Raw genomic sequence first — 12,433 nt, forward strand, 5'->3', positions numbered from 1 at the left:
TGAGTTCAACAGATGATAGTTATTGTTTGCTAAAAAAAAATCTGGCAGTTCACATAGTACTGTATTCAAAATTACTGGAAAGTTTAGTGGAAGGAGAAAGTGTGGGGCTCATGTGACAGTGGTAACTGCAGCTATGAGAGGATTGTAAAGCCAGCAAATGCAGACGTATTATTCAATTGGAAAATGACATCAACACTTGTTTTTGAGTATTTTATTATTTCATTCGCTGCCAGATTTTATGGAGATGCAAATTTAATTTTCCACACCACAAAAATTAAAAATGCCCAAATTATTGACCATTTTGTCACTGTTTCTGATTCGCCAGCAACTTTAATTTTGGATTTTTCTTTGCAGTAATAAATGGTTAAAGCTTCTCACTCTGTAGTTAATATTCAGTAAATCAGATAATGTTCTGAGGAACATTTTGTCACATTTTGAATATTTTAATGTTCAATGTCATGTTTTCATTCACTGTAAGCAGAAAATCATAAAAACAGTTTTAAAACACAAGTCTGTAGTAAATCGATATAATGTGTTTCACTGTGTGGTGGAGAGATAAATTAACTTTTCATAAATATTGTAGCTTCCTGAATATGACTATTATCTCTACAAAGTGATTTAAGGATTTTCTGATTCTGTATTATAAAAAGAGAATAAAAATATTTTCCAAACTTTATTTCCTGTTCCATATTTCCTTCTTTCCTTCCTCCATTCAGTTTCTTTTTGTATTTCTTTAATTCCTTTTCTATTTTTGACTTTCTGACACTCATCCATCCTTATATTCTTATTTCCCCTCCTTCTTTCCTTCCTTTTTTGTCCTTCAATCACTTCCCCATCTGTTTCTTTCTTCCTTCCTTCCCTTATCTTCACTTTTTGCTCCCTTCCTTGTTTTCTTCCTTCCTTCCCTTTTGTAGTTTTTGTAGTTTCACGTACAGAATCTAAATATTTAAAGTAAACTTTTGTATTTATACAAAATAAGTCAAACATTTTTGCCTTTCTGAGATGGGGAAAGTTTAGAGATTTCAAATAAAAATAAGTTTGAAGTTATATACATTTTTAAAATTAAATTATTGACTGAATTTACGTATTAATTTATTTTAGTTTCAATGTTTTAATTGACTGAAATGCTCCTAAATAATCATTTAGTTTTAACCTTTTGATCTTTTCTTTCTTTATCCTTTATCTTGTTTTCTTTTTTCCTCGGTCGTCCTTTTCTTCTCCCAAACTTTGACTCACCTTCATCGTCGTTATTTAGGGAACGTGCGTCCGTCCCGCCACCAGAGCTCGCGCGTGAGCAACAACTGACCAAAACACGCCGCTCGCATGCGCGCGCGCGCTCTCAGCAAACACGTGCTGTTTGTTCGAGGTCGGGACGAAAATGATGCGGAAGAAAAACACAAACTTCCCGTTTTGGAGAGAGTGAAGCGGCTCGTGAGAAAGTTTATGAAAGAGAGAGATGCGACCGATAATAGACGCACGCGCACATACGCACGGTCCTTCCTCTCCAGGTCTGCTCTGATTGGTCCATCGGCGTGTCTGTTACCCGCGCGGGAGGAGGAGGCTGACCTGGAGTCTGATCCAGGCTGCTTTACGCACAGACCGGACAGTCCACGCACGGATTTCCACAGCGAGACTTTGTCCCGGATTGCAAGAGTTGAGAAGAAGAGGAGGAAAGGAATAAAAGAGGAAGAGGAAAAGTGAGTGGAAAAGTAAGAGGAAAGCAGAGGAACAAGTGGTTTCCAGCTGGAAACTGTCCCACTCATCCCACTTCAGCGCCTCCATGTCGCTCACCGGCTCTCCTCCGCTGCTCTCCCCGAGCTCGGGGACGCAAACTCCCGTCGGGCTCTACCGCTCCGCCCCGGAGGCGCTCCACACCTCCTCCGCGGTGTCCACCAGCACCTCCAGCCCGGCGCACATCAACTCCAACTCCCACTCCCACTCGCTGTCCCCGTCCCCGCGGCTCACCAGCAGCATGCTGAGCGCCTTCCTGCCCGGACCGGGCGGCGCCCTGGGCTCCCTCGGCGGGCTCGGCTCGCTGAGCGGCCTGACCCCCGGCTCGCCGGGCTTGGTGCAGACCTCCTCCGGCGCGGGTCTGTGCAGCGAGTGCAAGCTGGTGGAGGTGCACGGCGTGAAGGTGGCCAGCTTCAACGTGGACGGGCAGGAGCTGATCTGCCTGCCGCAGGTGTTCGACCTCTTCCTGAAGCACCTGGTGGGCGGGCTGCACACCGTCTACACCAAGCTGAAGAGGCTGGACATCACGCCCGTGGTGTGCACCGTGGAGCAGGTGCGCGTCCTGCGGGGGCTCGGCGCCATTCAGCCCGGCGTGAACCGCTGCAAGCTCATCTCCAGGAAGGACTTCGAGACGCTGTACCAGGACTGCACTAGCGCCAGGTCAGTCCGCGGAACCGCCTCGGTTCGGGTTCAGAGCGCAACTTTCAGGGATTCAACTTGAGTTTCAGGACGGGAGAAACGCACTTTGCGCAACTTGCACTTTTTGTTTTGTGGTTTTTATTGCAAGGGAAGTAGTTGTGCACTGTTTATTATCCATTTCGACCCAATCTGAAGTCAATCTGGAAAATTATTGCAAACAGCCAGCAGAGAACCCGCCTCGGTTCGGGTTCTTTCAGGGATGCAACTTGAGTTTCAGGTGTTTATGCAACTTACAGTTTGTTTTTGGCCGTTTTTATTGCAGGGGAAGTAGCTCCGTACTGTTTATTATCCATTCGACTCAATCTGAACTCAAGGTTCCGACTCCGCCTGGGAAAAATATTGCATTTATGTTTTCTAGCAGAGAAACCGCCTCGGTTCGGGTTCGAAGCACAACTTTCAGGGATGCAACTTGATTTTTAGGACAGGGTGAAACGCGTTTTGCGCAACTTAAAGTTTTTCTTTTGTCGTTTTTTATTGCAGCGGAAGCGGCTCCGCACTGTTTATGATCCATTTCGATCCAATCCGAAATCAAGGTTCCGACTAATTCTGGAAAAATATTGCAATTAGCCAGCAGAGAACCCGGATCGGTTTGGGTTCAAAGCGCAACTTTCAGGGAGGCATATTGAGTTTCAGGACGGGAGAAACGCACTTTGCGCAACTTTGAGTCATTTTTCTGTCTTTTTTACTGCAAGGGAAGTAGCTGTGCACCATTTCGACCCAATCTGCCTGTTAGGACTCAAAGATCTGATATACGTTGCAATTTTAAGTCATAATTTTCCAGGACAGCTGAGTCCACACTTTATGTAAAAGATTAAAATCACTTAATAGGATTTTCATTTAGATTTTGTCCATATGCTTTTATTTGTCACGTGTTTATTTTACACCACTCAAGAAAGAAAAAAAGAACCTAAGTTGCATCAGTTTTCCTGCTTTTGTTGTTTTTACTGCAGAGTAAATGTGTAAAAGAGTCCAAACCATCACCATAAAAGTCTTTTTATAGTTTTTTAGAGTAATTCAGTTCAGGTTTGAGTTATAGTTTGGAAAAGAAGCTGTTAAAAAACCATTTTGCTCATTTGGGACTTGAAATCTGAGTACAGATTTTTATATAATTTGTGATGTTTCTGTAGGTAATTATATCATTTAATACATTATTTATCTTTAATAAATGAGATATTTAAGTAAAGTTTGTGCAGATTATTTTTAAAAAACAGCTTAGAATCTGTCATTTTTGTGTTGATTTCTTTGATTGGTAATCAGCAGGTGAAATACTAAAAACAATCACATTTTTCCAGTGTTAATTAAATGCATTAAAGGTACAAACTTCCACTGTTTTCAGTCTATAAACACATCAACCCAACAGCATGCTTTTAAAAACACTTTTTTTGTTTTTAGTAAAAATCACATGGAGATTCGGTCAGCCATGTTTGCCTCTCGTTAGAAAAAAGAAGACATCTCGTAACCTCAAAGAGAACAGCGAATCTGTGTCTTTAGTTCTAGATTAACTTTGCAGCTGGTCGTGTGAGACGTTGAAGGAAGAAGGAAAATAATCAAATTTGTTTCTTTTTGTAGAACCACAGAAAGCAAACGACGTGCAGTTTGGAGACTTTATCTCTGGCTGTGAGTGTCAGAAACGGTTTTCATGTCTAAAACAAATAAAATGTTGATGTTTCCTCAGAAATGCAGCGTTGGAGTGAGTCAGTGTGCGGACACACGCCACAGCCTCTGTTCTGATGATAACCAGTGTTTTTTTTTTTTTTTTTGCAGTTTGTTCTGAAATCTCCTGTTGAAAAGAACAAAATCTTTGTTTCCGTCTTCCTGTAATCGGTGCTAAAAGTGTTTTTAATTTGTCGAGTTCTCCAGATTTGGTGTTTTTCTGCGTCAGCTGTGAGGAACAGAGCTAATTAGCAGAGCGTGTTTTTGGCAGCAGGATGCAGAGGAGTCGCTTTTGGAGCGTGCAGAGGACTCTGTTTGTGTTAACAGAACTGATAACAGGCTTTATTTTTACACCGGAGCGGGATATTTCCATCGCTCCGTCTCTGGAAAGGAAGCAGTCGAAACGTCGAGGCGGGCGGAGACATGTGGGAGAAACGTTTTGGGTTTATTTTCACTGATTTTTAATTTGATTGGTTGCTTATTGTCATGCATGTTTGAGATATTGGAGAGAAATCTTCAAAGTGTAATGTGCAGGGTTGGGTAGTAACTAGTTACATTTACTCAGTTACATTTACTTGAGTTTTTGCAAGACAATGTACTTTTATCAATATTTTTACTACACTGTACTTTTTACTTTTACTTGGGTAATTGTATTATGAAGTATTTCTGCTCTTACTTGAGTAAAATGTCTGCATTTTCTACCCACTGAATGAAAACAAACATGTTTTAACCAGAATTTCACCAGACACAGACTCACCTGCAGGTTTTGTTAAAGTTTCTGAAGTTTTTTATTGAGAGAAACTGATTTGCTAAATTTTCTTTTACCTGTTTTTGTTATTTTTTTAATTACTTATATGAATTATTGTAATTTTTATCCGCCTGGCGTTATAGTTTGGTTTGTCTGATTATATAGTTTTTAAATATTAAATGATTGATAATCTGATCAGTTACTCAGAGTTTTTACCAAATACTTTTTTACTCTCACTGGAGTAACTTCTGGGTTCCTCCCCTGGTCAGCGGTTTAATCATGGAGTCTGTGGGCGGTTCTGGTTCTGGAGGGACCGGATTTCTGCAGGTTTCAGGTGTTTCTCTGCTTTAACAAAGACATAATTTAAATAAACGGGTCATCAGCAGAACAGGGCCACCTGTTGCCATGGAGATGCAGCCGTTTGGATCAGAAACATGAAGCAGCGACCTGAAGACCGTTCCTCTGTGGAAACGCTTCAGAGTTCCTGAGAAGTTTGATGGAAATTTGTTCCAGTTATGGAAGAGAAAAGGGAAGGAACTTTATCTCCTTCCTTTCATCAGTTCTTCCTTCAGTACTTTGTTGCTTCACTCAGCGTTTCCTCCTATCAGTTATTCCTTGATTCAGATTTTCTTTCTTTCAGCTGTTTTTCCATCCTTCACCCAATCCTTCCTTCATCCCATCTTCAATTCCTTCATCCTTTCTTCACCATTCTTTCTTTAGTGTTTCCTCTATCTTTCTATTTTTCCTGTCTTTCTTTTTCTTTATTTCTTTAGTACTTCCTTCAATCCTTCCTTTCTTTTCTTTTTTAATTCTTCCTTTTATTCCTTCTGCATTTCATTTTGTTTTACTTCTTTCTTCCATTCTTCCATATTTCCTTCATTTCTATCTTTTAGTTCTTCTTTCATCATATTTTAACATTCTATCCTTCCTTCCTTTCTTTTGTCCATCCTTCCCTCAAACCTTATTTTTCTATCTTTTTCTTCCTTCCTTCATTCAAATCTGGCGAACCTTTTAGAAATGCTCTGCGGTTTTTCCTGTTCTTCCTCCCTGATAAAACAAATCAGATGTAAAACATTGAGGCTCCACTGTAATCCTGGAATCATCCTGGAAAGTCCTGGGAATTTCTCCTTTTGTTGGGAACTCTGGTTTTGGTCCCAGTTGGGCTTTTTTAGTTGTTGCAGACGACAGACGAACGGTTTTCGGCTAATAATTGACCGAGTTGCGTTGCTGTGGATCCTTGGTGTGTGACCTCTACTTTCAGACACACACACCTACACACACACACACCTACACACACACACACCCACACACACACACACACACACACACACACACACACACTGTCCTGCAGTTTATAAAGGATTGAATGTTGTCATTTTTGTCTTCTGCTGACTTACACAATCACAGGTGCATCTCTGTCTCTTCTTTATTCCTCTCAGTCATTTCTCTCTCTCTCTCTGTCTCCCTCTCTCTCCCTCGCTCGCCCAGCGGTACATGTCAGAGGTAATAATGGATCATGTGAATGCACATGGAACAACACGGCTGGAGAGCTATTGTTGCTGAACGCGCAGCGAACACACACTCCTCTTCCTCCAATCATATTGACATTCTTCTAATGCCTCCTCTTCCTCCTCCTCCTCTTCCTCCTCCTCCTCCGTTTTGCCCTCTTTAAAGCTCTGGGAAAAGAAAAGCGGAGAAATTAAATAATAACACAAACGGAGAGAAAGAAAACTCCCGCTGTGCTCCAACATACTTCATCTCCTCTGTAATCCATGCGAGTGTTTGTGTTTCTGTGTGCGTAAACACGATTACCTCCTAAATCCACTTGTGCTCCCCGACGACGGTTTTCGTTGACCCGTGTTTTGTTTCCTTTTAATTTGAAGTGGTTTCGATGCGGGATTATTAAGGATCCGCCGCGTCACCGGGGCGGGAGAACGGGGGAAAGTGAGAAATTTGTGCCGTTAAAAACAACATTCCCACACGTCTTGTTGAGAAACCAAACATTAGGAGAGCAATTTAAAGCTGATGATGTCATCTCAGTGGCTTTATTAAGTCTGCTGATTTATTTTTCTTCACTTTTTAACATTTATGGGTTTGTAGGAGTCTGAATAATTGGGAAATCCAGTTCTACCACGTCATGTTAATGACTTAGTTACTTAAATCTGATGTGTTGAAGCATCTAAAAGTTTTAGAACTTCAGCCTTCGTGGATCTTTGAGTGAGACTGAACTAAGAACAACAAAACACAGTTCAGATTTCTTAAAATATGATGAAATATTTCTTTAGTTTGACATTTATATAAAGTTGTGGATTAGAAGTCAGCACTGCTAGCTTAAAAGTTAGTTGCGTTAACTGTAAAGCACTAAACCTGAACATTAGATCTGCTAACGCTAATGAGCTACATAACATGGAATTTAGCAGAAGCTAATGCTAAAACGCTAACTTCAACACGTTATGTCGCCCTCAACAGGGTCAAATTTGTTACTGCACTTCTATCCGCATGTTAAAGCTTCAGGAAGTGACGCTTTGGAACAAACCTTTCACTCATAGTTTCAGTTTTATATTTGTGGATTAATGCTAATGCTGTTGCTAATTTAGTGGTCAGAAAGCGCGCTGGACATCGATAGATTTTAAACTTTACTGTGGAGCAATGCATGCTGGGTATAGAATAAACTCGAGGAGAGTAAGTGGAACTGCTGTGTAAACAGAATTCACCCACTTCAGAATAAAAGCATGAATGTAAATGTTTATCTTGAAGAAAATTTAAGAGTTGATAACCAAAATTTGAACATGTATGTTAAACTATTCAAATGAAAACAAATCAGTAAATTAGAATTAATCCGAGGACGCAAAGCGTGCTCAATGTTTTTCAAAGTTAGCAAAAACGCTAAATGAGAAATTAGCTACCCTATTAGCGCTTTAACTTAATGCAAGATTCGGTGACTTTATGTGTTCTTACTCTCATTTAATTTTCCTTTGGGATCAATAAAGTTTTTTTGAATTTGAATTACAGTGGATATAAATCATTTATCTTCTCTGTCGTCTTTATTTTCTACCAGGTAACCAAACTCCTGCCAGATAAACAATATAACAGGGATTGTCCGATGCTTTTTGTGGCTTTGTGTGCAGAAAGATGTTCAATGAAGCTGATTATGTTTCATAAGTAACGTCTGAACAGTGATACATTGGGGCAATTTGGTTTACAAATTCACAAGAATTATTTTCAATTAGCCACTAATCTGGTTTAATTGAATCAATTATGATTTTAAAGTCACAAATCAAAATGAACTGAATAAATATAACGCAGACGTTGGATGGAGTCTGTTGGGCTAATTTTGTTGTGGCCTCCTGCAGTGGTGTGAACGCTCAGAGCTGTTGCAGAGACACAACAAGGCCTTAGATCCTGCAACGATCACAGTTTAAATCAATCAGCAGGAGCAAGATGATTTATGTTTATATTTTTTTATCCCTAACAATAATGATTGGAGCAGTTTTATTGGAAAATATGACAGATTTACTGGTAAAGCTTTAAAATGATGGAAATTTATGACAAAGAACAAAAAACATGCGAATAGAGTAATTTATCCAGACTGTACGCCATGTTATGCTGTCTAAAAGATCAAATAAACTATCACAAACATGGCCCCTTTCTGCCATAAAGTATTTAGCTTGATTTTCAAGTTGATCTTTGATTGATCAAAATTAATAAATTACTTACAAACAAAATCCCACTCATCTTAGAAGGTGAAAAATAGATCTTAATAGATTAACTGAGCTACATTTATATTAAAGAACGTTGAATTTCTCCATCTGGGTGGTGCAAAACACCGTTAAGCTGGATGTGACGATTCTAAAGGCAGATTTAAACATGTCAGAAGTTTATTAAATGTGTTTCTCTGATTCTGAATGGGCAAAACTTGAAAAACTTCTGCCTGGCCAGAAGACGAGAAAAGTTTGTTTTTTGGACAAACTTTTCTATAAAGCATAGACAGACTTTCTCTGAAACTTGTGATTTGGACCATAAACCAGTCAGACCAACGACTTTTCCTGACATTCGACTCTGAATGATTGATACTGTACATAAAGTTTGTTCTTTATGTTTAAAAAATACAATAAAATCGTGTAAATTTGAAGTCAAATGTTCTGAAGTTGAAGTGTGATAAGTGTGGCAACCCCGATTTAAAGTTTGGCCCATATTCACGCAGCTTTTAATTGAAGGACGCGCCGCTTTTGATCTGAGCGAGAGCGACGGAGTGTTTTCTGCTTCCTTGTCACCTCTTTGGTTTTCTGTGTGTGTCCGGGTGTGTGTGAGAGGAAGAATCGATAGTGAGTGACAGGAGGGAGGGTTGCTGATGTCGGAGTGTTATTCTGGGCTCTCCTTATCACGACAGGCTGTTAGAGCCCACACACACACACACAGCCATCACAGCGGTGCACACACACCCACACCGATGATGGAGGTTGTATTGTCTGTAACTCAGGGGGGAGAGAAGTCGTTTTGGTTTGTTGAAGCGTTGCAGAAGAAGCTCCACACACGCAGCGTGAACTCTTTCCGTCGTTGTGCTGTTCTTCATTCTTTTGCATGGAGCATTAAGTTTTTTTAATGGAACACAGTGGTTTGTGAAAACACACACGGGCTGAAATGTGGTCAGTTGTTGTGCCTGCTTGTCGAGGTGTGTGTGTGAGAGACAATCTAGAAAGCACAAACAGAGCTATCAGTTGTCACTCCGGCTCTGGTTACATGTGTGCGCTTGGTTTTGTGTGTCTCGCCGGGGTTCGTGCGCGTCGTTTCTGTCCGTGTGTCTGGTTTCAGCTCCGCTTTGTGCTGCTGGTTAATTGATAAAGGTTAAAGCGCTGGCCGGCGGGGAGCCGAGGTCACCCCGCCGCAGTGTGACGGAGTGTGTTGGTGGCCAGCAGCCGGCCGGTCGGATCGCCTCGGGTCGTTTCTGAAGCAGCTAAAGTTGGGGATTATCTTGAAAACGATTGTCAGTTAATGAAGCAGTTTTCTACCTAGTATAACGAAGTCCTTGTTTGTGTTTTAAGGTAGAAATCTAGTCTCAGTAGAATCAGATACATCGAGTTTATTAACTTTGTTTTTTACTTCAGGTTCACCTGCAAAGCTTTGCGTGCAAATGACGACCTTCTGGTAACCCAAACTAAAACTGATTGGCTTTTAGCAAATCAAATCACGCTCCTTTGAACATGCGACACCAGTACGTTGCGCTAGGCCAGTGTTAGCTCTTAGCAGTTAGCTGGTTAGCATGGCTAATGAAGATAAGTAAGCAAAGATAATTTCATCAGAACAGCAGGGACTTCTTGACGGACATTTGAGTATTAAGTGGGTGAAATGTTTGACTGAGCTGATGACGACTAGAACGCTACTCACATCTGAAGACGCTCCTGTTCTGAGATGCTAACTAGCTAAATTAGTTAGCTAGTTAGCGTTGGGTTGGGCACCTCTGGCCCAACCCAATGCCCTGATGTCATGTGATCAAAACGGCGTGATTTGATTGGCTAAAGCAACTCAGGCAAGTATTAGGGCCAGACCAAGACAATTTTGTTTTTGAAGTGATGAGAATAAAATTATAATACAAGACTAAGGTCGTAATAATACAAGAATAAAGTGGTAACATAATAGTTATATTAGACTAAATTTGTAATAATACAAGAATAAAGTGGTAATAACATGATAATAAAGTTATAATATTAGACTAAAGTTTTAATAATTTGAGAATTAAGTTGCAATGTGAATGAAGTTGTAATACTTTGAGAATAAAGTTATGATTCTACTAAAATGGTAAATATTATGAGAATGAAGTCGTAACACAATGAGAACATTTTTTAATAATACGAGAATAAAGTTGTAAGACAACAAAAATGAAGCCGTAATATTATAAGAATTAAGTGGGTGCCCAAAAAATATTATTATTATATAGTGTGTAATTTCATGGGATAAAAAAATGTTTATATATTAATTGTCTAAAAAGTTCAGATTTTACTTGACTTTTTCTTCCGTAGTGTTCGGTTATGATCAATAAATACTAAAGTTGCACAGTACTACTATAATTACGACTTTTACTTTAAAAGCATACATGTAAGAACTGTTAAAAAGTGTTTAGATAGAAAACTTAACATTTACTCCAGATTCTTTCTTGTCTTCCTTTTAAAAGCTTTTGCTTCAACTCGTTGTTTGAATCTGTCTCTTTAAATCGCGCTCGGCTCATCCTGGGTTATCACTAACATGTCTGGTGTAAAGTGAGCAGCTTTTTCACATCTTGTGTTCAGTTTAATGTTTTTCACAGTTTGCCTTCCTGCAACCTGGTGGCTGAGTGTGTGTGCCTGCGTGTCTCAGGGGCCGAAAAAGTGGTTTCATGCTTCAGTTACCGTCCTACCGACCAGCCGGGGCGAGAGACGCAGCAAAGATGCTCTCTCTCTCCCCCTTGTCTCTGTTTTCTGTATGAAAACAGAGGAGAGTGAAGGATCACAGAGGGAGAGGTGAAGATCAAAGCAAGAAATATGACCCTCTGTCACCATGGAAAAGAACCGATCCTCTTCGTTGCTGCGCGTGTGTGTGTGTGTGTGTGTGTGTGTGTGTGTGTGTGTGTGTGCGCGTGTGTGTGTGTGTGTGTGTGTGTGTGAGAATTGAACAAAACATCGAGAGGGGAGAGGCAGGTCAGTGTGTGTGTGTGTGTGTTGGAAATAGATAGTGTTTCACAAAGGCTGTTTCAGTCTGCAAGTTTTCAGCAACTGAAACTGCTCTTTGTTTGCGTGAAAAAAACAGAAAATGCGCATTCTCAGCTTCTTTTTGGTTTCTTCATCTTTCTTTTTTAGTTGAGCCAACATCTAAATTATTTATTGCAGCCAACATCTGGGCAGCTACAGGGCAGAGTCTCAGCTGCATGGTAACCCCAGCAGAGATAATTATTAGGTTCATTTATTAGGCACAGAAACAAAGTAATGTTGTCCTGATAATCGCTATACTCAATTTCAAGCACATCCACCAGCAAAATATCAGTAAATAATCTTAATTTTCATATAAACTGATAATAAGATGTTTTGGTCTTGAGTTAATAATCTTCAATGTTTTTAGCCTTCTAGTTTGGAACAGCAAAAGATTAGACCGACTGGTGAGGCTCTTTATGCCTGGTTAGTCCAAACGACGGCGTCGTTTTAATGAATGAAATGCGTCTGAAACTTTTCATAAAGCAAGAAGATGTTACTGAGGAGATGTTCAGGAGAACGAGGGGGTCTAAAATCACCGATGTCCAAATTTATACCCAGAAACGTGGGCAAGAAACGACAGTAGAAACGGTTGCAAAGTTTTGGCGGTTTTAAATAAATAGCAGTTAATCATCAGCGTAAAGAGAAACGTTGTTCATTTCTCTAAATCTGTTCACAAAAAATACCCAACAACACAATATAGATAAAACACTAAAACAAAAGCTAAATTTAGTTATATAACTAAAATAAATCTTACTGCCCAGAAAATAATGTTTTGATACACACTTATCACAAAGAATATGTGTATTTTTTGAGGGGTTTCGTGTAGATTAGGGAGTAAATGTCTAAAATCACCAAATATAGCTCAATATGCATCAATATG

The 12,433-nt window shown here is 39.9% G+C and overlaps 1 protein-coding gene across 1 annotated transcript in view; it reads left to right on the top strand.

Moving 5' to 3' along the window:
* The first annotated feature begins 211 nt into the window (after positions 1-211).
* Positions 212-12,433, top strand: part of dachb (dachshund b) — a 93,542-nt gene continuing 81,320 nt past the window's right edge. Inside the window, exon 1 of the mRNA XM_014989465.2 lies at positions 212-2,391. Within this exon, the coding sequence (XP_014844951.2) occupies positions 1,781-2,391 (611 nt within the window). The 5' untranslated portion in view covers positions 212-1,780. The remainder of the gene's footprint in view (positions 2,392-12,433) is intronic.

Source organism: Poecilia mexicana, unplaced genomic scaffold, assembly GCF_051168715.1.
Source record: "Poecilia mexicana isolate PSO_F unplaced genomic scaffold, ASM5116871v1 scaffold_18, whole genome shotgun sequence".
Taxonomy (NCBI): Eukaryota; Metazoa; Chordata; class Actinopteri; order Cyprinodontiformes; family Poeciliidae; genus Poecilia; species Poecilia mexicana.